This window comes from Boleophthalmus pectinirostris, unplaced genomic scaffold (genome assembly GCF_026225935.1).
Source record: "Boleophthalmus pectinirostris isolate CB_2022bp ecotype Guang Dong unplaced genomic scaffold, ASM2622593v1 HiC_scaffold_16, whole genome shotgun sequence".
Lineage (NCBI taxonomy): Eukaryota > Metazoa > Chordata > Actinopteri > Gobiiformes > Gobiidae > Boleophthalmus > Boleophthalmus pectinirostris.
Window position 1 is genome coordinate 35,418,617 of NW_026571095.1, and position 22,500 is coordinate 35,441,116.

The 22,500-nt window shown below is 43.0% G+C and overlaps 1 protein-coding gene across 1 annotated transcript in view; it reads right to left on the reverse strand.

Moving 5' to 3' along the window:
* LOC110169137 (disks large-associated protein 1-like) overlaps positions 1–22,500 on the reverse strand; it is a 101,677-nt gene that overhangs the window by 56,772 nt on the left and 22,405 nt on the right. The window contains exons 2-5 of the mRNA XM_055151402.1: positions 17,864–18,078; positions 14,564–14,759; positions 7,191–7,270; positions 6,913–7,115 (exon numbers count right to left, since the gene is read on the reverse strand). Coding sequence (XP_055007377.1) covers positions 6,913–7,115; positions 7,191–7,270; positions 14,564–14,759; positions 17,864–18,078 — 694 coding nt within the window. The remainder of the gene's footprint in view (positions 1–6,912; positions 7,116–7,190; positions 7,271–14,563; positions 14,760–17,863; positions 18,079–22,500) is intronic.

Below are 22,500 nucleotides of genomic sequence, written 5' to 3' on the forward strand. Positions count from 1 at the left end.
TTACAGTCAAGTTTACAGTAGAGTTTACAGTAGTTTATGTTGAGTTTCTAGTAGTTTATATTAAGTTTCCAGTAGTTTCCAGTAGAGTTTACAGTAGTTAACAGTTGAGTTTACAGTTAAGTTTACAGTTTGAGTTTACAGTAGTTTACTATATTTTACAGTAGAGTAGTTTAGTAGTTAGTTTACAGTAGTTTTACGTTTACTTAGAGTTTACAGTAGTTTAGTAGTTTACAGTTTACAGTAGTTTGTAGTTTAGTTTACAGTAGTTTACAGTAGAGTTTATAGTTTTGTTTACAGTAGTTTTTACAGTAGTTTTGAGTTTACAGTAGTTTACACTTGAGTTTACAGTAGTTTTATTTACAGTTTACAGTAGTTTGTAGTTTAGTTTACAGTGGTTTACAGTAGAGTTTATAGTTTTGTTTACATTTGAGTTTACAGTAGTTTACGTTGAGTTTACAGTAGTTTACATTTGAGTTTACAGTAGTTTTATTTACAGTTTACAGTAGTTTGTAGTTTAGTTTACAGTGGTTTACAGTAGAGTTTATAGTTTTGTTTACATTTGAGTTTACAGTAGTTTACATTTGAGTTTACAGTAGTTTTATTTACAGTTTACAGTAGTTTGCTCTATTTTCCAGTGGAGTTTCCAGCTGAGTTTCCAGTGGTACATTTGACACTCTCTCCGTCTCCCCGTGGACTTGACGCGTTCACACCCCGGGGGGCTCTCACTCCAGCGGTCCCGGTCTCTGCTCCACTGGGCCGGAGTCTGATGCACTGTAAAACTCGGCCTCCATCACCAGTATCGGGCCAACGCAGGACCACGGCTCATTACACCGCAGAGACCGAGAGCCTGACCCCGTTCCGCAAATATTATGTCACATTTGTTTATTTATTTATTTATTTAAAGCAGACCTATTATGCAAAATGGACTTTTCAGAGATTTTACTGTTTAGTTTCATCTCATTGACCTTCTAAATCACTTCAAGATGAATATTGTGATTTTATTTTAAGAGGTTTTAAGTCCAGACACACACAAGCGCCACAGGACTACTACTGATTTAATTTAAATATAATAAACAGGAAAAAATGTGACATAACAGGCCTGTATTTTCTGGTTTAGTCCTGGTTTAGTCCCAGTTTACTTTTGGTTTAGGCCAAGTTTTGTCCTGGTTTAATAGACCTGGTTTAGTCCCAGTTTAAACCTGATTTAGACCAGATTTAGACATGATTTATTCCTGGTTTAAATCTGATTTAGACCAGATTTAGACTTGGTTTAGACCTGGTTTAGTTCCAGTTTAGACCTGATTTTGTCCTGTTTTAGTCCTGTTATAGACATGGTTTAGTCACGGTTTAGTCCTGGTTTAGTCCTGGTTCAGACCTGGTTTAGACCTGGTTTAGTCCTGGGTTAGATCTGGTTTAGACCTTATTAAGACCTGGTTTAGTCCTGATTTAGTCCTGGTTTAGTCCTGGTTTAGTCCAGGTCCAGTCCTGGCTTAGTCCTGGTTTAGACCTGGTTTAGTCCCAGTTTAGTTCTGGTTTAGACCTCATTTAGATTTGGTTTAGACTTGGTTAAGTCCTGATTTAGTCCTGGTGTAGTCTTGGTTTAGATATAGTTTAGTCCTGGTCCAGTCCTGACTTAGACCTTGTTTAGACATGGTTTAGTCCAGGTTTAGTCCTGGTTTAGTCCTAGTGTAGACCTAGTTTAGTCCTGGTTTAGACCTGGTTTAATCCCAGTTTAGACATGATTTAGTCATGGTTTAGTCAAGGTTCAGTCCTAGTTTAAACCTGATTTAGACTTGGTCCAGTCCTGGTTCAGTCCTGGTTTAGTCCTAATTTTCTTGCTTATTGTACAATATTATAAAACAGAAAATAAAACAAATATAACACATTTTGGCCGAGTTCTAACAGAGATAATTTTTTGTTTATATTATTTTTCGTCTCATGTTCCCCGTCCTGTTCGTTAGTTTACAGTAAAACTAAATGTCCCTGTGAGTCAGATTAGGTCAGATGCCCTCCCTGTGTCCTGTAGTTCAGACGTCTGCAGGTTCTGTGGTTTAAAGTTCATATTTCTCTGGTCGTGTCTCGTGCTGTGGGTCTGATGTTTTACAGTGAGCGGCTTTAGTTAAAACACAGAGTCTCCAGAGACGAGTCCATGTAGGTCAACTGTGCTCAAACCACAAAACTCTGATCATACAAAACACCCCCAACGTTCTGAGAGCACCCGGAGGAGAAGAGACGAGAGAGAGAGACAAAACACCCCCAACGTTACTGAGAGCACCCGGAGGAGAAGAGACGAGAGAGAGAGACAAAACACCCCAACGTACTGAGAGCACCCGGAGGAGAAGAGACGAGAGAGAGAGAGACAAAACACCCCAACGTACTGAGAGCACCCAGAGGAGAAGAGACGAGAGAGAGAGACAAAACACCCCCAACGTACTGAGAGCACCCAGAGGAGAAGAGACGAGAGAGAGACAAAACACCCCCAACGTACTGAGAGCACCCAGAGGAGAAGAGACGAGAGAGAGAGACAAAACACCCCCAACGTACTGAGAGCACCCGGAGAGGAGAGAGACGAGAGAGAGAGAAAATACTCCCCACGTACTGAGAGCACCCGGAGGAAAGAGACGAGAGAGAGAGACAAAACACCCCCAACGTACTGAGAGCACCCGGAGGAAGAAGAGACGAGAAGAGAGAGAGAGAAAAACACCCCAACGTACTGAGAGCACCCGGAGGAAAAGAGACGAGAGAGAGAGACAAAACACCCCCAACGTTCTGAGAGCACCCAGAGGAGAAGAGACGAGAGAGAGAGACAAAACACCCCCAACGTACTGAGAGCACCCGGAGGAGAAGAGAGAGAGAGAGAGAAAAACACCCCAACGTACTGAGAGCACCCGGAGGAGAAGAGACGAGAGAGAGAGACAAAACACCCCCAACGTACTGAGAGCACCCGGAGGAAAAGAGACGAGAAGAGAGAGAAAATACTCCCCACGTACTGAGAGCACCCGGAGGAGAAGAGACGAGAAGAGAGAGAAAAACCCCCCACGTACTGAGAGCACCCGGAGGAGAAGAGACGAGAGAGAGAGAGACAAAACACCCCCAACGTACTGAGAGCACCCGAGAGGAGAAGAGACGAGAGAGAGAGACAAAACACCCCCAACGTACTGAGAGCACCCGGAGGAGAAGAGACGAGAGAGAGAGACAAAACACCCCCAACGTTCTGAGAGCACCCAGAGGAGAAGAGACGAGAGAGAGAGACAAAACACCCCCAACGTACTGAGAGCACCCGGAGGAAAAGAGACGAGAGAGAGAGACAAAACACCCCCAACGTACTGAGAGCACCCAGAGGAGAAGAGACGAGAAGAGAGAGAAAATACTCCCCACGTACTGAGAGCACCCAGAGGAGAAGAGACGAGAGAGAGAGAGAAGAGAGAGAGAAAACACTCCCCACGTACTGAGAGCACCCGGAGGAGAAGAGACTAGAGAGAGAGAGAGAGAGGAGAGAAAGGAAGAGGACAGATGACACACCCCTCCTCCCTCACGTACTGTAAACCCCCAGAGGAAATGTCCCTCAAGAGTGAAGAGAGAGAGAGAAAGAGAAAGAGAGAATGAAAAATAGATAGAGAGAGAAAGGGAGAGAGACAACGAGAGGGAGAGAGAAAGAGGGAGAAATAGAGAGAAGGAGAGAGACAGAGAGAGGAAGACAAAGAGAGAAGGAAGGAGAGAGACAGAGACAAACAGACAGAGAAAGAGAGAGAGAGAGAAGAAGAGATAGAGAGAGAAAGAAAGAGCAGGGGAGAGAAAGACATAGCAAGAGAGAGAGAAAAAAAGAGAGAGAAAAGAGAGACAGATTCACACAGAGACACAGGGAGGGAGAAGGAGAAAAAGAGACAAAGAGAGATGGAGAGAGAGAGAGACAGAGACAGAGAGAGCCAGAGAGAGAAAGACATAGCAAGAGAGAGAGAGAGAAAAAGAGAGTGAAAAAGAGAGACAGACTCAGACAGAGACAGAGTGAGAGAGAGAGAGAGAGAGAGAGAGAGAGAGAGAGAGAGAGAGAGAGAGAGAGAGACAAAGAGCAACACAGAGAGATGGAGAGAGAGAGACAAAGAGAGACAGAGACATGGAGAGAGAGAAGGAGAGAGAAAGAAAAAAGAGATGCAGTGAAAGAGAGAGAGAGATGGAGGAAAAGAGAGGAAAAGAGCAAGAGAGAAAGAAAGAGACAAGAGAGAGAGGGAAGGAGAGAGCGAGAGAGAGAGGAGAGAGAGAGAGAGAGAGAGAGAGAGGGGGACAGGGCGGGAGATTAAGAGAGAGAAAAAAGAGGAGAGAGGAGAGACCAAGAATCCCTCTAGGACTTTGTACCCCAAGAGGATCTGTCCCGAAACTTAATGAAGAAATACGAGAAAGGAGAAAGAGAGAGAAAGGAAGGAAGAGAAGAGAGAAAGGAAGAGGACAGACGACACACCCCTCCTCCCTCACGTACTGTAAACCCCCAGAGGAAATGGTGAAAAGAGAGAAGAGAGAGAGAAAGAGAAGAGAGAGAAAGAGAGAGGAGAGAGAACCGCTGAGGATAAAATAAGGAGTAGAGGGAGAAGAGAAGATGGCGAGAAAGAGAGAGTGAAGGGTAGAGGGGGTAGAGAGAGAGTGTATATGAGAGAGAAAAAGAGAGAGACGGAGTGAGGGAGGGAGAGAGAGAGAGAGAGAGAGAGAATGAAGGAGTGACACCCGCAGCGTCACATTCACGAAGAAATTATCCGAGCGTTTCCTCCGAGACTTACACCAATTATCCCCCGAAAATAGAACCGAAAACACACAAGAGCGCGGGAGGGCATCTGACACACACACGCCGAACCCGAGAAACCTCTAGAGCGCTCGTCTCTCTCCGTGCTAAGACACAACCCCTTCAGAGCGCCATCGCAACAACATCAGCGTTTGGACACGTTTGGAGAGATAAAGATTAAAGCGAAAATCAAAACATCCTGAAGAAAACAAACCCTCACACGCACACACACTCCTCTACTGCAGAGAGAGAGAGAGAGAGAGAAAGAGAGGAAAAGAAAGGAGAGAGAGAGAAGAAGAGAGAGCGGGAGAGAGGGGGAGGAACAAAGAAACAGGGAAAAAGAGAGAGAGAAAGAGAGATAGACACACAGAGAGACACAGAGAGATGGAGAGAGAAAAAGAGATAGAGTGACAGAGAGAGAGAGGGAAAGAGAGACACAGAGAGAGAGAAACGGAAAGAGAGGAAGATAGACAGAAAAAGAGCTAGAGAGAGAGAGAGAGAGAGAAGAGAGATGGAGGGAGAGAGAGAGAGAGACAGAGAGAGAGACAGAGAAAGAGAGAGAGAAAAAGAGCTACACAGAGACAAAGAGAGAGCGATAGAGAAAGAGACAGAGGGTGATGGAGAAAGAGGAAGAGAGAGAAATGAGAGAGAAGGAAAGAGCGAGACAAAGGGAGAGAGAGAGACGGAGAGAGAGAGGAAGAGAGAGAGAGAAAACGAGCTAGAGAGAGAGAGAAAGAGAGAGCGACAGAGAGAGATGAAAAGAGAGAAGAAGAGAGACAGACAGAGAGAGAGAGGAGAGAAACAAGACAGCAAGAGACAGAGAAAAAGAGCTAGAGAGAGAGAGAGAGAGACAAAGAGAGGGCGCCAGAGAGAGAGATGGAGAGAGAGAGAGAGAAAGAGAGACAGAAAAAGAGAGAGATAGAGGCACAGAGACACAGCGAGACAGAGGGAGAGAAAGAGAAGGAGAGAGAGAGACAAAGAGAGACAGAGACAAAGAGAGAGACACACAGAGAGAGAGAAAGAGAGACAGACAGAGACAGAGAGGCAGAGGAGAGAGAGAGAGGAAGAGAAAGAGAGAGACAAAGAGAGAGCAACAGAGAGAGATGGAGAGAGAGGGGGAGAGGAGAGAGACAGAAAAAGAGAGACAGAGGTACAGAGACACAGCGAGACAGAGAGAGAAAGAGAAGGAGAGAGAGAGACACACACACAGAGAGAGAGACAGAAAAAGATAAAGACAAAGGCATAGAGACACAGAGAGACAGAGAAAGAAAAGGAGAGAGAGACAGACAGAGAGAGAGACACACACCGCCAGAGACAGACAGAGACACAGAGAGAGAGAGAAAGAGAGACAGACAGAGACAGAGAGGCAGAGGAGAGAGAGAGAGAGAGGAAGAGAAAGAGAGAGACAAAGAGAAAGCAACAGAGAGAGATGGAGAGAGAGAGAAAGAGAGACAGAAAAAGATAGAGACAAAGGCATAGAGACACAGCGAGACAGAGAGAGACAGAGAAAGAGTCAAAGAGAGAGAGAGACCCGCACAGCCACAGACAGAGACAAAGAGAGAGATGGAGAGAGAAGAGAGAGAGAGAGAGAGAGACAAAGAGACAGAGAGAGAGACAAAGAGACAGAGAGAGACAGAGACAGAGAGAGAGAGAGAGAGAGAGAGAGAGTGACAAAGAGAGAGAGAGAGACAGGGAAAGAGAAAGAAAGAGTCAAAGAGAGAGAGAGAGAGAGACAGAGAGAGAGACAGAGAGAGAGAGACAAAGAGAGAGAGAGACAGAGAGAGAGAGAAAGAGAAAGAGACAGAGAGAGAGAGAGAGAGACAAGAGAGACAGGGAAAGAGAAAAGAAAGAGTCAGACAGAGAGAGAGAGAGAGAGACAGGGAAAGAGAAAGAAAGAGTCACAGAGAGAGAGAGAGAGAGAGAGAGAAAGGAAGAGAAAAGAAGAGAGAGAGAGAGAGAGAGAGAGAGAGACAGAGAGACAGGCACAGCCACAGACAGAGCCAAAGAGAGAGACACAGGGAGAGAAAGAGAGACAGAAAAAGAGAGACAGAGGCATAACGAGACAGAGGGAGACAGAGAAAGAGAAAGAAAGAGAGTGAAAGAGAGAGATCAGTAAAGGGAGAGAGAGAGGTGGTGTGTACCTGTGCTGCTCTGGATGGTCCGGACGGTGGTGGCCGTGGTCCGGGGCGGCGAGGACGGCAGCAGCAGCAGAGGCCTCCCCCCCTCGCCCTCGTGCTCGCTGGCGCAGCCCTGGTCGATCGCCCGCACGTAGCTGGGGCTCCGCATCCGGAAGCAGCCGGGCATGGGCAGCGTGTCCATGGGCTCCAGACTGTCCATGCCCCCGCGGTCCATCCTGTCCATCCGGTCCATCCTGTCCATCCGGTCCATCCTTTCCATCCGGTCCATCCTGTCCATCCGGTCCATGGCCTGGGACTGGAGCTCGCTGTAGACCTGCTCGCAAACCTGCTCGATCTGACCGTTCACCTCCACCTCGCTCAGCTGCGACGGGAGCGACGGGAGCGACGGGAGCGAGTGCGCGGCAAGAACGGGAGACAAACGGCAGAAATAGACGGAATAAGAGGCTTTCAGGGGAGGTAAAAATGGACAGATGAATATTGCATAGGAGGAGTTTTAGAAGGAGGAGGTCCATTAGCGAGCGGAGAATAGATGTTGTGGACAAAATGGACATGCACGGGTCGACACAAACAAGCGGAGACAGACGAGAGACAGTGAGGACAGAGAGAGGTACGTGATAAAAGTACTACAACTAATACTTTTACTACTACTACTAGTGCTAACAGTAGTGCTGCTGCTGCTGCTGGTGCGAGTGCATGCGGTATTTATTTATAGGATGTAACAATATCAGAAAAACTACGATAATAAAGTAAGTACACAGCAAAAACTGGAGGGTTAAAAGTTCAGGTTGAAATATTTAACACAAAAAAAGTGTTATTTTAACTATTTGAAAGTTAAATGGGGGTTCGAGTCAGGGTGATTTGTCAGAGTTGCTATGGTTGAAGTAAATTTAACTTTCTCAAGTGTTAATTCAACTCTTCTTAGTGTTAATTCAACTTCCTCTAGTGTTAATTCAACTTCTCCTAGTGTTAATTCAACTTCCTCTAGTGTTAATTTAATTTTCTCTAGTGTTAATTCAATTTCCTCTAGTGTTAATTCAACTTCTCCTAGTGTTAATTCAACTTCCTCTAGTGTTAATTCAATTTCCTCTAGTGTTAATTCAACTTCCTCTAGTGTTAATTCAACTTCCTCTAGTGTTAATTCAACTTCCTCTAGTGTTAATTCAACTTCCTTTAGTGTTAATTCAACTTCCTCTAGTGTTAATTCAACTTCCTCTAGTGTTAATTCAACTTCCTCTAGTGTTAATTCAACTTCCTCTAGTGTTAATTCAACTTCCTCTAGTGTTAATTCAACTTCCTCCTAGTGTTAATTCAACTTCCTCTAGTGTTAATTCAACTTCTCCTAGTGTTAATTTAATTTCCTCTAGTGTTAATTTAACTTCCTTTAGTGTTAATTCAACTTCCTCTAGTGTTAATTCAACTTTCCCTAGTGTTAAATCAGCTTCCTCTAGTGTTACTTCAAACTCCCGCGAGAGTAGACCAGTTTGAACCAGTAGTTTTTTTTCATAATTTCATCTTAAATTAACTAAAATAAAGTGTAAAAATAAAACACCTCTGTGTGTTGTTTCGCTAAAATCAGGATAACTCTACGAAGTGTTATCTGTTTACTCTCAAAATGTTAATATAACTCTTGATTTCAGGGTTAAACAGGAACTTTGGTCCAGTGTTACTTAATTAACATTTTGAAAAATTAAAATTAAATTAACTCTAGAACAGATTGGACTGAAATAAACTCTGAGAAAATGTTAAAATTGACTCTCACAGAATCAATTTTAACACTTCACTTTTTGCTGTGTACTGCATGTTGAACTTGTATTTTGTAAAAGCGATTGTTTTCTCTTGTTCTGAGAAAATGGCCAAACTACAAAGACCATGATCCTTTGCTCCATTTCATTGCACCCAAGTTTGGCCAATATGCTTTTTTGTTGTTTTTTTTAAACACTTTCGTCATTTAATGTGACTTTTCTCATGGGGTTCCGCTCATATAAAGACGTGGCTCACTATGTCCATTTATACAGTCGATGGTTTGTCTCCATGGAGATGATATTTCTTGGCCTAGAATGTTCTGCAGTGTGGCATTAAAGGAATATATCACCATGGAGTCAGCTGTTTGGAGAAGTGTCCGTGCTCACAGTAAGAATCTTCTTCAAGGTCATTTTGAGGAGTTTAAAACACCTGGTACTAAAGACATGGAAGATTAGAGCGACCAGACGTCCCTGTTTACTTGGTTTACAGTCTCAGTGTTGAGCCCAGTGTCCTATGTCCCAGTGGATTTGTCCAAAACCAGTGATTTGTCCCAGTTTTATACATACTTTTTTTGACCAATTTGATCCCTGCCAACAATAAAGAGAAATATAAACTGTCATTTGTTTTGGTAAAATACAGAAAAGCTGCTTAAAAACGACAAAATACAAAAAAATGTGACTATACTGACTCATGTGGTGAATAAGGCGACGTTCAGACTGCAGGGCTTAACGCTCAATTTCGATTTTTTTGTGAAATCCGATGTTTTTGCGATGTCGTTCACATTTCCATTTAAATGCGACTTGTATGTGACTCCAGTGTGAACATTAAACGGCCCGAAAATGTCCCGCATGTGACACTGGAGACACGACGACGTCAACCGCAGCGAGCGTCTCTGTGTTTACAGAAGTTGTCCAAACATGGCGAACATTTAGCACCTGGAGATTTTAAAGTTCCTCTCGTACCGGAGCCAGAACATGAACAACTTACTTGTTTTAAGGAGGAGATTGAGAAGGAGAAGGACGAGGTTTTTGGTCGTGGTGTTTTGTGGGACAGTCCGTTGAAAGGAACGTGTGGATGTGGAGATGTAGCCGACACGGAGTTCATTAACAATTTTCGTATGACGTGAAGAACGTTTGTGTACGTTTGTGAGCGCCGACTTGTGCCGCTCTCGGAGGAAACACAGCTTCGGCGGCTTATTTCCGTGAGCAAACGTGTCGGCGTTGGGCTGTATTGGCCACTTGGAGCACATATCCAAATGTCCTGGGTCGCATTTGAAAAAAATCGGATCTGTGTCGTTCAGACTGTCATTAAAAGATCAGATACAGGAACATAGGGGTCAAAAAATCTGATTTGGGTCACTTCAGGCTGCGGTCTGAACGTCGCCTTAGTCATGAACGGGCCGAGTCCATAACAATTTTCCTGAGTTACACGTTACACTCGTTTTACAATTTTATTATGACCGGCCACTACAGACCGAGGGTGTCCCAGATTTTTATTACAATTATCTGAAAATCTGGTGACCCTACACAAGACAGATACATTAAATCTACTGTGGAACCTTGTAGACCAGGCATGTCCAAACTATGGTCCGTGGGCCAAATGCGGCCCTCAGACAAATTTTCCTTGGCCCTCAGGCTTCCAGGTGAATTTGCCCAAATTACATGGCATCAACTAGAAATGACCTTTTTGCTGCAAGTTTTTTGAAAACCTACTTTGATAAAGCCAATATTTAATATTTATTGTGTGATTTTAAGGATTTTAGTGTGAATAAAAACTGATGGTTCATTCTAACGTGTTAAACTGCAAATATTTTGATTATTCACTGTACTGAGCTCCAGTCTACAGCCCTCGATCAGTCCTCTGCTTCATCAGTGTTTACATATGTGACCCTTGATGAAAAAAGATTGGACAGCCCTGTTATAGACTAAAGTAATAACAATAATATCTCCATGGAGACAAACAGACGGCAGAACCCCACTAGAAAAGCTGCAGTGCGGAGTTTTGAATGATAAAAATATAAAATGCACTAAAGACGTTTAGTTACTGTACACAAATGTTCTGTTTAGGTTTAACTGTTTTAATATTGTGACATCCTCTTTTGTGAACATGCAGTGGTGCGGAGGGGAAGGCCCGGTGTAGCTGTGGTGTCATCATGCTAACGCTAACGCTACCTCGCTAACATGACTTGAGGCCAGAGCTTTTCAGAAGATCCTCCAGAACAGGTCTGACGCCAAAAGCATTTGAACGAGCACATTTGGATTAACGCAAGAGTCGAGAAAAAGAAAAAGTGTCTCTCTCATCTATCATCTATAATAAAAACTGGATAAGCCCCGCCCCCTCTGTCCCGCTCCAGACCGACTAGTGGCCGCTCCAGGTACTGCAGCTGCGGGAGTTTGAGTCCCAGGTAATGACAGGACGTCTGACTTTCACAAAGGTCAGATTTTGGATTTTGTCGGGTGATGGAGCCGGAAGCGCGCCCAGTGCTCACTTCCTGTCTGGACCGCAGCAGCTGGCGGGTTCACTATGTCCATTTAAAAACACAGTGTGTGGTCAGGAGCAGAAGAACCCATGTCCAGAACTTGATCTTGTCTTGGTGATTTGACATGTTGTGTTTTGGGTCTAGACTAGAGGTAATGATGGTTAAAATAAATGAAGCTAAAATTTTAAGTAGAAAGAGTTTATTATGTGTCAGTGGCCACGTTTACATGATGATTTTAATTATGAATTAAATATTTGGGAATTAAAATGTTCTCCATCGAGTTTACATGGAAATAATACCGTATTTTCCACATTATAGAGTCATAGAATGGTCTATTTTCAAACTTTTTTCACAAATAAACCACACCGGACTTTAAAGGAAACACAACAGTGTGATGGGTGAGTGGTTTTGTTTGTTTGTTCGTTCACGGTGACTCTGGGCTTTGTTCAGTTGTGTAGGGAGGGTGCTGTCTGGGACCAACGGGTTGTCGGCGTGTTCGCAGTGACTAGAAGTGGCACATTGCACTCGCTTTTTCGGTTCGTTCCTCTGTTCCGTTCCTCGTCGGCGTGGAGTGATGAGTGTGTCTGTGGGTGTTTTTCGCTGTGCGGTCGCTGTCTGCTCCGCGTGTGCTTGCAGCTTTGTAGTTTTGTGGGGGCATAATCGTTTTTTGACGGGGTTGGAGGCTTAATGGTGCGGAAAATACGGTAAATACGTTAAATCATCTTTATTATTTACTAATAATTCCGCTCAACGTGGGGAAGGGCTCTGATTGGACAGAGACACAAACAGATTCAACCGGAGTCAACCAGAAGAACACACACTTCAGCTACTACCAACTTTTCTGTCATCTCAGTTTGTCGTGACCCCACGGACACAAACATGATCAAAATTTTTTCCGCGGTCGTTCCGATGATAATTGCGCAGCAGCTGGAGAATTCTGTCATCACACTTTACGTCTGTCGGCTGAGGAGGAGAAGGGAAGAGTGTCGGAGAAGGGAGGAAGAAGACAAACTGAGCGTGAGGCTGCACTACCTCAGCCCACTCCCGCATCCCGCTCACAAATCCAAAGAGACGTGGAGGAAAGTCCGAAGACAGGACTGGTGGAGCCGGATCGAAGAGCGACCAAACGAGCATGCGCTGAACGACCGGAAATATTTTTAAGAAAAATAAATGTTTACATGATCGAGAAATAAATGAATTTGGCTCTAAAATCGAAATAAACCACCCACTTACTTCGGAATTAAGTGTTTTTACGTGGCCGTTTCAACGCGGAATTCAATTTTTTGTATTCAGAATTAAAGCTCTCATGTAAACGTGGCGAGTGTCTGCAGTTCACGACTCACAGAACGGTCCAGTCGAATGAGACGCTCAGAAACATGAAACAATGAAACACTGCGGGACACGGCGTATGGAGACAGCGCAGGTCCACAGTCTGACCTGAAGGGGGCAGACCTGAGCAGCGGTTTGAGCTTTAAAAACGTCCACAAATACACATGAGATGCACAGTGATGGGAAGAATACTGTTTAGTTACTCTCTACTGAACAGCTGTTTTAAAATGTATTTTGCAACATACTCTCTGTATTCTGTTAGAATGCAGTAAATTAATCAAATAATATTCTACAATAATTTAAATAATTATCCATAACAATTTATCACTTGCAAGTTGAAGATCTTCTGCGATAAAAAAGCCTTAAAGAGGAGGTATTTTATTTCTACGTAGTATTAAAGGGCCCATCTCATGCAAAATCAACTTTTCAGAACTTTTTACCTTCTAAGAGTGATGTGTGGGCCTTGTATTTATCGCTGAAGTGTTTTTTAGATTGATTCTGTGTTTTTTTTTTTTTAACAAATTGCAGTGTATTTCTGTCACCCTCCAACATGACAACGAACTAAAGCTGCTACAACGATGATGCGGCAGATACACCTATGACACTTTTAACGTAGCAGAAAACACTTCGTACCTGCCTTCACCACCTCCGCCACCTCCATCCCGCCTGCAGTGAACACGATATAATAAGTGTATCTACTAGTGTTTATTAATCCTTTACCAATCAGTAATGTTCAGCTGATGTGGACGCGGTGCTTGAGCTTCGTGCTCCTCAAAGTCCCGTCCGATTCCGGGTCCAACACATGCGGCTGAACGCGCTGTATCTCCATGATGAATAAAAGTTTATTCCTGCCGCTATCAGGGTGCACGTCTGTCTCCCCCTCCCTCCCTGAGATGGCGGAGGAAGGGCGGCTCACTCGTCGCCTACGTCACGTTTGGAGGGCGGAGCCTGTGCTTTCTCAGAACGGGCGGGGGAGGAGCAATAGTTGGACTTTCATAGTTCCTCATCTGTGACTGTCTCCAAGAAATCAGTAAGATTTCAGAACTATTGTGTCATGGATGTTCCAAAACCAAAATTGTGCTTGTTTATGTGCAGAAGATACAATGTGCAAAGAGTTATTTTACATGAGACGGGCCCTTTAATTGTAACACATCACATTTTGCAATCATCATGTTACTTTTTATTGTTTTGAAAATGCTTTATTCTAACCTCCCTTTGCTCTCCGCACTAAATCACACCTCCTTCAGAGCACTATCACAACACAATCGCCGCGCGTCCCACTGATCATGTTTTTGTATATTTATGAAGAATTGTCGAGTGGGGGCATGGCTGATTTAGGCGTGTGGGCGGAGCCTCGTACAGAATCTCACAGCTAACCGTGAAAAGGGTTTGAATAGAGCCCAGGAGAGATCGCTAAATTACTCAGACATGCATGGATGACTCTAAAACCTCTTTGGGCATTTTTTTGACAAGAGACCAAGTTTATAACATGGTGAAAAGCTCAGCAATTTGCAAAATACCACCACTTTAAAGTAACACTAAACTCTAAATCACACTTTCTTTTTGCTCTTAAACTGTATATGTTGTTTTAATAACATTTCTAAGTTTGCCCAACCCTTGGAAACTCAAAATAGTTAAGTAACGTACGCAATATCTTTTTTTGGATTTAAGAAAGTAACAGTATTCTGAGTAAATTAAAGAGTATCTGTACAGTCCTTCAAAGTCAGAATTATTACCGTGTTTTTCAGACTATAAGTCACACTTTTTTTATGGTTTGGGTGTTTCCTGCGACTTTTACTCTGGTGCAACTTATATATTAATATTTTGCACAGAAGCCGCGAGAGGATCTAGTGTTGGATTAACGCAAGTGTCAAGAAAAGTCAGAAAGTGTGACTTATTAATGTTTTTTTCTTGTTCATTATGCATGTTTTAGCTGGTGCGACTCATACTGCGGAGCGATTTATAGTCTGAAAAATACGGTGAGTAACTTGAATCTATGTTTTGTTTACTTCCCAGCACTGGAGATGGCGGCGAGTGTGGACATGGACAGCCTCTAGTCTCTGATCTCTGGTCTCTGGTTTATTTCTCTGCTCTGACACAGACCTGGCTGATGGTGCTCATGGCCCTCATGTAGCTCTCGTTCCTGGAGCGATACTGGGGGGACGACAGCAGACTCTTGGGGTCGAGCAGGGCTTTGGGGTCCAGGGTGTCCAGGCTGCGGTTTATGGACACTTCACTCACCGCGCGGAGGTAACTGTGACTCCTGATCTGCAGCTTCGGGGAGTGCTCTGTGGAGATCCTGAAGGACACAATATCAGACACAATATCAGGCAAAATAAAAATATGAGACAAAATATGAGACAGAATATCAGAATTAAGGCTGTCACGGTTAGCAGCGCGGTATGCGGTGATATCGCACCCCCTCCCCCACCCCACATCCTCCGGAGTTATAATATTTCCAGTGGCTCTGAAAACTCTCTCTGATGATGCGCTTGTTGCAGATGCACTTGTACCTTGGTTGTCGTGCAGATAGTATGTGTGTAGTGTGTCTAGTGTGGGAGAAGTAACATTTGGCTTTGCAACAAGTGCTGCTGCATCTCTCCAACTCAGCTCAGGTCAGAGTCCTGCTCCAGGTCAGGTCAGAGTCCTGCACCAGGTCGGGTACCCGCGGACTTAAGAGAGAGAACCCCAAGCACAAGCACGCGGAGCAGGTGTCCTCAAAGTGCAATCGGACGACGGCCGCACTTAACTCTGTGCGGTGCGTAACCGGTCATTTCGCCAGCGGTCACCTGACAGTCTACGCAGGCGCACCTTAGTCCTGGGTTAGTCCTAAGTTAGTCCTGGGTTAGTCCTGGGTTAGTCCTAAATTAGTCCTGGGTTAGTCCTGGGTTAGTCCTAAGTTAGTCCTAAATTTAGTCCTAAATTAGTCCTGGGTTAGTCCTGGGTTAGACCTGAGTTAGTCCTGGGTTAGTCCTGGGTTAGACCTATGTTAGTCCTGGGTTAGTCCTAAGTTAGTCCTAAATTAGTCCTAAATTAGTCCTAAATTAGTCGTGGGTTAGTCCTAAATTAGTCCTAAATTAGCCCTGGGTTAGACCTGAGTTAGTCCTGGGTTAGACCTGGGTTAGTCCTAAATTAGTCCTAAATTAGTCCTGGGTTAGACCTGAGTTAGTTCTGGGTTAGTCCTAAATTAGTCCTCGGTTAGTCCTGGGTTAGTCCTAAATTAGTCCTGGGTTAGACCTGAGTTAGTCCTGGGTTAGACCTGGGTTAGTCCTAAATTAGTCCTAAATTAGTCCTGGGTTAGTCCTAAATTAGTCCTGGGTTAGACTTAAGTTAGTCCTGGGTTAGACCTGGGTTAGACCTGAGTTAGTCCTGGGTTAGACCTGGGTTAGACCTGTGTTAGTCCTGGGTTAGTCCTGGGTTAGTCCTGGGTTAGACCTGTGTTAGTCCTGGGTTAGTCCTAAATTAGTCCTGGGTTAGTCCTGGGTTAGACCTGGGTTAGTCCTAAATTAGTCCTAAATTAGTCCTGGGTTAGTCCTAAATTAGTCCTGGGTTAGTCCTGAGTTAGTTCTGGGTTAGTCCTAAATTAGTCCTCGGTTAGTCTTGGGTTAGTCCTAAATTAGTCCTAAATTAGTCCTGGGTTAGTCCTGGGTTAGACCTGGGTTAGTCCTGGGTTAGTCCTAAATTAGTCCTTGGTTAGTCTTGGGTTAGTCCTAAATTAGTACTAAATTAGTCCTGTGTTAGTCCTGGGTTATCATGGGCACGGGCGGTAACAGGTGGAATGTTAACGGGTCTGGGCGGGTGCGGGTCTCTAAAAATGGACCCGTGCAAGTCTCTGGGTCGTGTCAGGTGCGGTGATCACGGTGGCCCAACATGCACCACGGTCGACCTCTCAGTACCGCGGTGATTCATTTTTGCAGTTATTGCGACAGCCCTAATCGGAATATGAGACAGAATATAAGACAAAAGTTTTACAAAGTTCAAGAGAATATGAGACAGAATATCCGAATATGAGTCAGAAAAAGAGATAGTATGAGACAGCATATTATACAGACCATGAAACAGATTAAGAGAGTAACACACATTTTATACACAGACAAAACAATGGACCTCATGTTCTTATGGACGGCCTTTCAAAAAATGTTCTTTATTTTATTTAATTATTATCAGGAGACATTCTACTGTTTCAGAATTGTATTACTCTGAATATAGGCGAGTTTCAGCTGACGTCATTGTTATTAAAAGCCCGCGTTTCATGCTGGGAAATATTTTAGTCGGAGGCAAGAAACACAATAGCGTCAAACTCAGTGCGTAACCTCGCGTATTTATCCCCGATAATGGTAAATTCCTGCTGCATTATCGGATGCACAAATAGAAGCACGGAAGAAGGAAAATGTCTTTTTCGTATTCTGAGTGAAAAGAACCGCTAACGGTGAATTAAACGACTTTCAAACATCCGCAGAGCAAACATAGAAGATCCTAACAAACCGTGGACTCCAACAAGTTCAACAACACATCGAGACTCTTGGAGGTTTTCATCTTTTCTGCTGTGAATGGCCCAGGAGTTTCCACCAAGTCATTGTGGATATCGCCCAAGTGAATATTTGTCCAGGTAGTTGGCGATTCTGACCAGAAATTTGGTTTGTTCCACCTTTTGTAGGGGTTGAAAAGTGTGTTTTGGCTCCATCGATGCTTATGACCAATTTCTGGTCAAATGGTCTTGGGTCCTCTGCCGTTAGAGTGGATAAATAACCGGGATCAATACCCTTTACGTGCTTTCTCACTCCGTCCGTCATGTTGAATTAGTGTTTCTTGCCGCCGACCAACATAATTCCCAGCATGCAACGTGCGCTTTTGTCAACAATGAAACTCGCCTATTCCAGTCTGGAATATGGCTTAGTAGTATTTATTGGAGAGAAGAGTGAAGGACTATTATTACTATTTTAAATATATAAATTAAAATCCTAAAAAAGTCTCAAATGTTATTACATATGTCAACCTTCCAGCAAGATGAGTTTTTGTGAGTCTTGTGTTGGTCCTGCCCCTGATCAATCACAGTGCAGCTCTGTGGTTTAGGCAGAAGAAAGCGCCGAACAAACCAAAACAAAGACGGGGAACGCCAACAGACGTACTTGAGCCTGTTTTATGCTGACGATTCAGTTTGTGAAAAATGTGCAGGGGGCAGCGCTTTGTGCATTTGTGGACGGGGGGAGACGTGCTTTTCTCTCAACTGGAATCGAGTAAAGTTATATTTTTTTGGCCTGTTCTGCTCTGACGCCAATCAGAAAGCAGGATGTGTTTGAATGTGAGACCCATCAGAGAGCTTCACCGATCAGTCTGGAGTGAGTCACATTAACCATAAATATTTCACTCATGTACAGCTGAATATTTTCCCGTGTCTCTTACTGTAGCGTGGTCATCTCGGTGAGCGAGGGCTGCGTGGCCTTCAGGTAGCTGGCTCGTCGCGCCTGGACTTTGGGCGAAGGTTTGGGGCTTCCGTCTGAGTCTCCGCTGTCGTCCTCGGCCATAGCTTTGACGTAGCTCCCGCTGCGCATCCTCCGGCACGGAATATCGTCCTCCTTCACCAGCGGACAGAAGCCGCCCCAGTCGTCCTGAGGCACCTGCCAGGCAAGGATCAGGGCAAAACAACAACGTAATAACACTGTGTATGAAAACCTGCTAGGGAAGAACCAGGACAAAACAACAGAACCAATGTACAGACTTATACATGCATCCTGAATTTTGGACTTCCGATCATTGTGCCATTCATACTGGGAAGGATTTTCTGAAAAAGTGAGCATCAAACTTCCATGTTTGTTTTCCCAGTGGGACGTGTCTATTGTCAAAGTCGATCTTTTCAAGTCTTTTGAACCATATAATTTTTGTTTCTGGTTCTGATATTGTCATATTTTAGTTTTGGGATTCGGACATCGTAATTGTGTGGTTGTTGGATCCTAACAGTGGAAAACGGGCTTCATAAGTTCGTGAACTCCATAAATGTAAAAATGAATCAGATGTGTGTGACTGCAAACCTCCGTTCAAACTGTTTCTCTTCCCAACGGAATTGAAAAATAGTGAAAGGTGAAGGCGATGGGCAGGACTGATCCACAAGAAGGACGAACATTTTGTATGTGGAGCTAAATCAAAGCAAAATCCCGTTGATTAATGGAGAGATGCAGAAGACAAACAGACTGAGCTGCACTTTCTTGTTCTTGTGGTTTTACAGCAACATCACGTCTTTGTCTCTTTGCAGTGGAAGGTGTTTCTTGGTGAACAGCTGGTGCTTTTCGCTTTGGCGTTGACTTTTTAAATTCGTAACCGAGGTTGAGCGAGGGATCGGGATTTTGCTTTGATGCTCCACATACAAAATGTTCGCTGCAAACTCGGGATGATGTAATTGCGTGGTTGTTGGATCCTAACAGCGGAAAACGGCTCGAGAAATGGGCTTTGGAAGTTTGCGAGCCCCATAAATGTATTAATAAATTGTGTTTAATTGTTATTACTCAAAGTTCCCTTCCTACTTAAAAGAGTTTTTGATTCCATTTAGATCAGCAAATAATTTACGACACACTGAACAATTGTTTTAATGTTCCTATAATAATAATAAAAAATAATAATTGGCTGCAGAGCATTTAACTTGAAAGCTCCAAATGAATGGAACAATTTACCCTCCTCAAGCCGATCAACTACATCAATCCACCATTTCAAGGCGTTAGTCTTCAGATACAAACGTCCTGCTCCTGTTTTCGATAAAAATACATTTTAGTTCTGTGTTCTTTCTGTTGTAGATACAGTTGCTTTTTTCTTCACAAATATACAAATACAGGTGTGGTGATGATAAAATCAGAGAGATGTATGTATAACTTAAGATTCTGGATTGTACAGTACGAACGCTGTCTGTGTGTTGTGTGAATGTCTTTGTTTGTGTTTGTTTTTCGTTCTGTTTTCATTTGTTTTTTTTTTTCGTTTTTTTCTGTAAATGCTGCTTTTGTTAATGTATTTAGGACCCCCCGCAAAAGAGATACTACATCTCAAAGGGTTTCCATTATAAATAAATAAATAAATAGATGCAAAAGTGAATCAGATGTGTGTGACTCAAACCTCCTTTCAAACTGTTTCTCTTCCCAATTGAAAAATAGTGAAAGGTGAAGGTGATGGGCAGGATTGATCCACAGGAAGGACCAAAAATGTAACGTTTGACTGACAAAAAAATCATCGAGAGTTTGCAGAGAACATTTTATATGTGGAGCGACGACAAAGCAAAATCCCGATCCCTCGCTCAACCTCGGTTACGAATTTAAAAAGTCAGCGCCAAAACGAAAGGCGCCGAGAAACACCTTCCACTGCAAAGAGACCAAGACGTGATGTTGCTGTAAAACCACAAGAACAAGAAAGTGCAGCTCAGTCTGTTTGTCTTCTGCTCCTCTCACTTAACAAACGGGATTTTGTTTTGTTGTTGCTCCACATACAAAATGTTCTCTGTAAACTCAGGATGATTTAGTCAGTCAAATGTTTCCTTTTTGGTTCTTCCTGTGGATCAATCCTGCCCATCACCTTCACCTTTCACTATTTTTCAATTCCGTTGCGAAGAGAAACAGTTTGAACAGAGGTTTGAGTCACACACATCTGATTCACTTTTGTATTTATGGAGTTCGCAAACTTCTGAAGCCCATTTTCCACTGTTAGAACATTCAACAACCACACAATTAACGATGTCCGAATCCCAAAACAAAAATATGACAATATCAGAACCAGAAACAAAAGTGATATGGTTCAAAAGACTTGAAAAGATCGACTTTGACAATAGACGCATCCCACTGGGAAAACAAACATGGAGGTTTGACGCTCACTTTTTCAGAGGATCCTTCCCAGTATGAATTGCGCGATGACCGGAAGTCCAAAATTCGGGATACATGTATATGAGGCACCTGACAGACTAAAAACAGGGAAATACAAACCATAACCCATATGAGGCATCTGTGAAGGAAAAATTAGCACATCCACACTCACACACCACACACGTTTATCTATATTTCTCTATAAGTTCACTTTAAAAACGGCTCAAACTGTTCAGTATTCTTGTCTGACTAGTTTTTTGGCAATAACCGATGAGTGAACTGGTTGTTTGAAGGAGACCTATAATGAAAAATTGACTTTTCAGAGCTTTCAATTGTTTCCCTTCACTTTTCTCCACTCAAAGTTGTTTTCAGAGTGATTAGTTTTAATGAAAAATTCCTTTTCTTTCATACTTTTTTTCTTAATCATTGATACATCCATGATTCCGCAGAGTCGTGTGGCCATTTTGGTAGAAATTAAATTAAAAAACAAAACAAAACATTGGTTGCTACCTTGAACTGCAGTTATCCAGTGAAGGTGGGTGGACTTTAAAATCGCAAAGGAGCACCATTTTCTGACATCAGCAGGTGTCAAGATATTTGGATTACTCAAATACGCGCGCATGAAGCAAAATATAAATGCATAGGTTTTTGATGTACATTAAAAGCTTTAAAAAGATGTCTATTTTTACATGCACTAGGGTTCACTTGCATTCAGCTCGTTCACTTCACTCACAGCTACGAGTTTGTGGATCTTAATGAGTTCGTATACATGCACATCAGTGACCCGGTTTCTTGATGGTGCATGTAAACGCAGTAACCCGGTTTCAGTAACCCGGTTATTAGAAACCGGGTTACTGTAGCTGGTTTATTCCGATAGTAACCGGGATACTGTGGAATGTAAATGCAGTATCCCGGTTACTGCAACATAAAGTTGAGTGCGCATGCGTCCAAAACACAAACACTTTCCAGTCTTTTCACCGCAACAGTAGCGACATAAATAAATTGACCAACATAAATAAAGTGACCACACGAGTGAAATGACTGTAAAATAAAGAGCTGCGCTAAACCTGCACTCGTACGATCTGCACTCGTGTGATCGCTGAAAAGCTAAAACATGAACTATCTCCTATACGATATACACACAGAACAGACTCACCATCATCAGCACCTCTTCTGTCACAAAAAGAACACACATAATCCACTGAGTCGTGTCTTTTAGTCCAAAAGAAACTGATCACATCAGCGGCACAAGGAGCGAGATGTTTTTATCGCCGCTAACAGTTTATGCTAATTAGCGATGCGGTTTCTGTAAAACGTAAACAAATGTGATCAGAGCTGAATTAAACACATGATAATGTCAAACGGGCTGATGTGGCTCTAGAGTTGTTATGGTTTATATGTCGTAAAGTTGAATTTATTTATGCAGATTAGTAGTGCAGATTAGGGCTGGTATCATTAAGGAGTTGCCGATACGATACATACCTCGATACACAGGCCATGATACGATACATATCTCGATACAGTGCACTTTCGATTCGATATGATATATTTCAAATCGATTTGATACGGTTCAATAAAAAAATAAAGGCTAAATCATGGCTGTGATACTAAAAGTCTTTGTTAAACCACTTCTTCTTGTGCAAAGTTCATATGAAACACAAACATTTTAATCATCAAAACAGTAAAAATGTCAAATGTGTCGCATAAATGAGTTTCCTTTCACTCCACAAGCAACAAAACTGTAGCTGTAACAAAATAATTTAGAAAAACACACGTAAAAATACTCTTGGTGATATATCGATACAGCAGCCCACGATATCGATACTGTCTCATCACATTAAACGATACGATATATCGATATTCCGATATTTTTGCACACCCCTAGTGCAGATAGTAATAATAACGATGATAATATTAATATAAAGACGTTAATGATTAAGCGATAATCGATCGTTAATTCTGAACTCGCTGTGTCTTGTTAGATGAGGAATTTACTCTACATTACACTGAGGAAATTTTGTCAGATTTTTTAAGGCAACCGGTTTCCTAGATTTTTTTTCAAGTAAGTAAGGTCGACTCATCAGATTGTACAGTGTAATACGACCTTTAACCTTCGATCTCTCCAGCTCCAAGTTCGGTCAATCACTGGAAGAAGCAGGAGGTAAACGTTTGCCCCTGGACTGATCGTTCTTCCCGTCTCTGTCA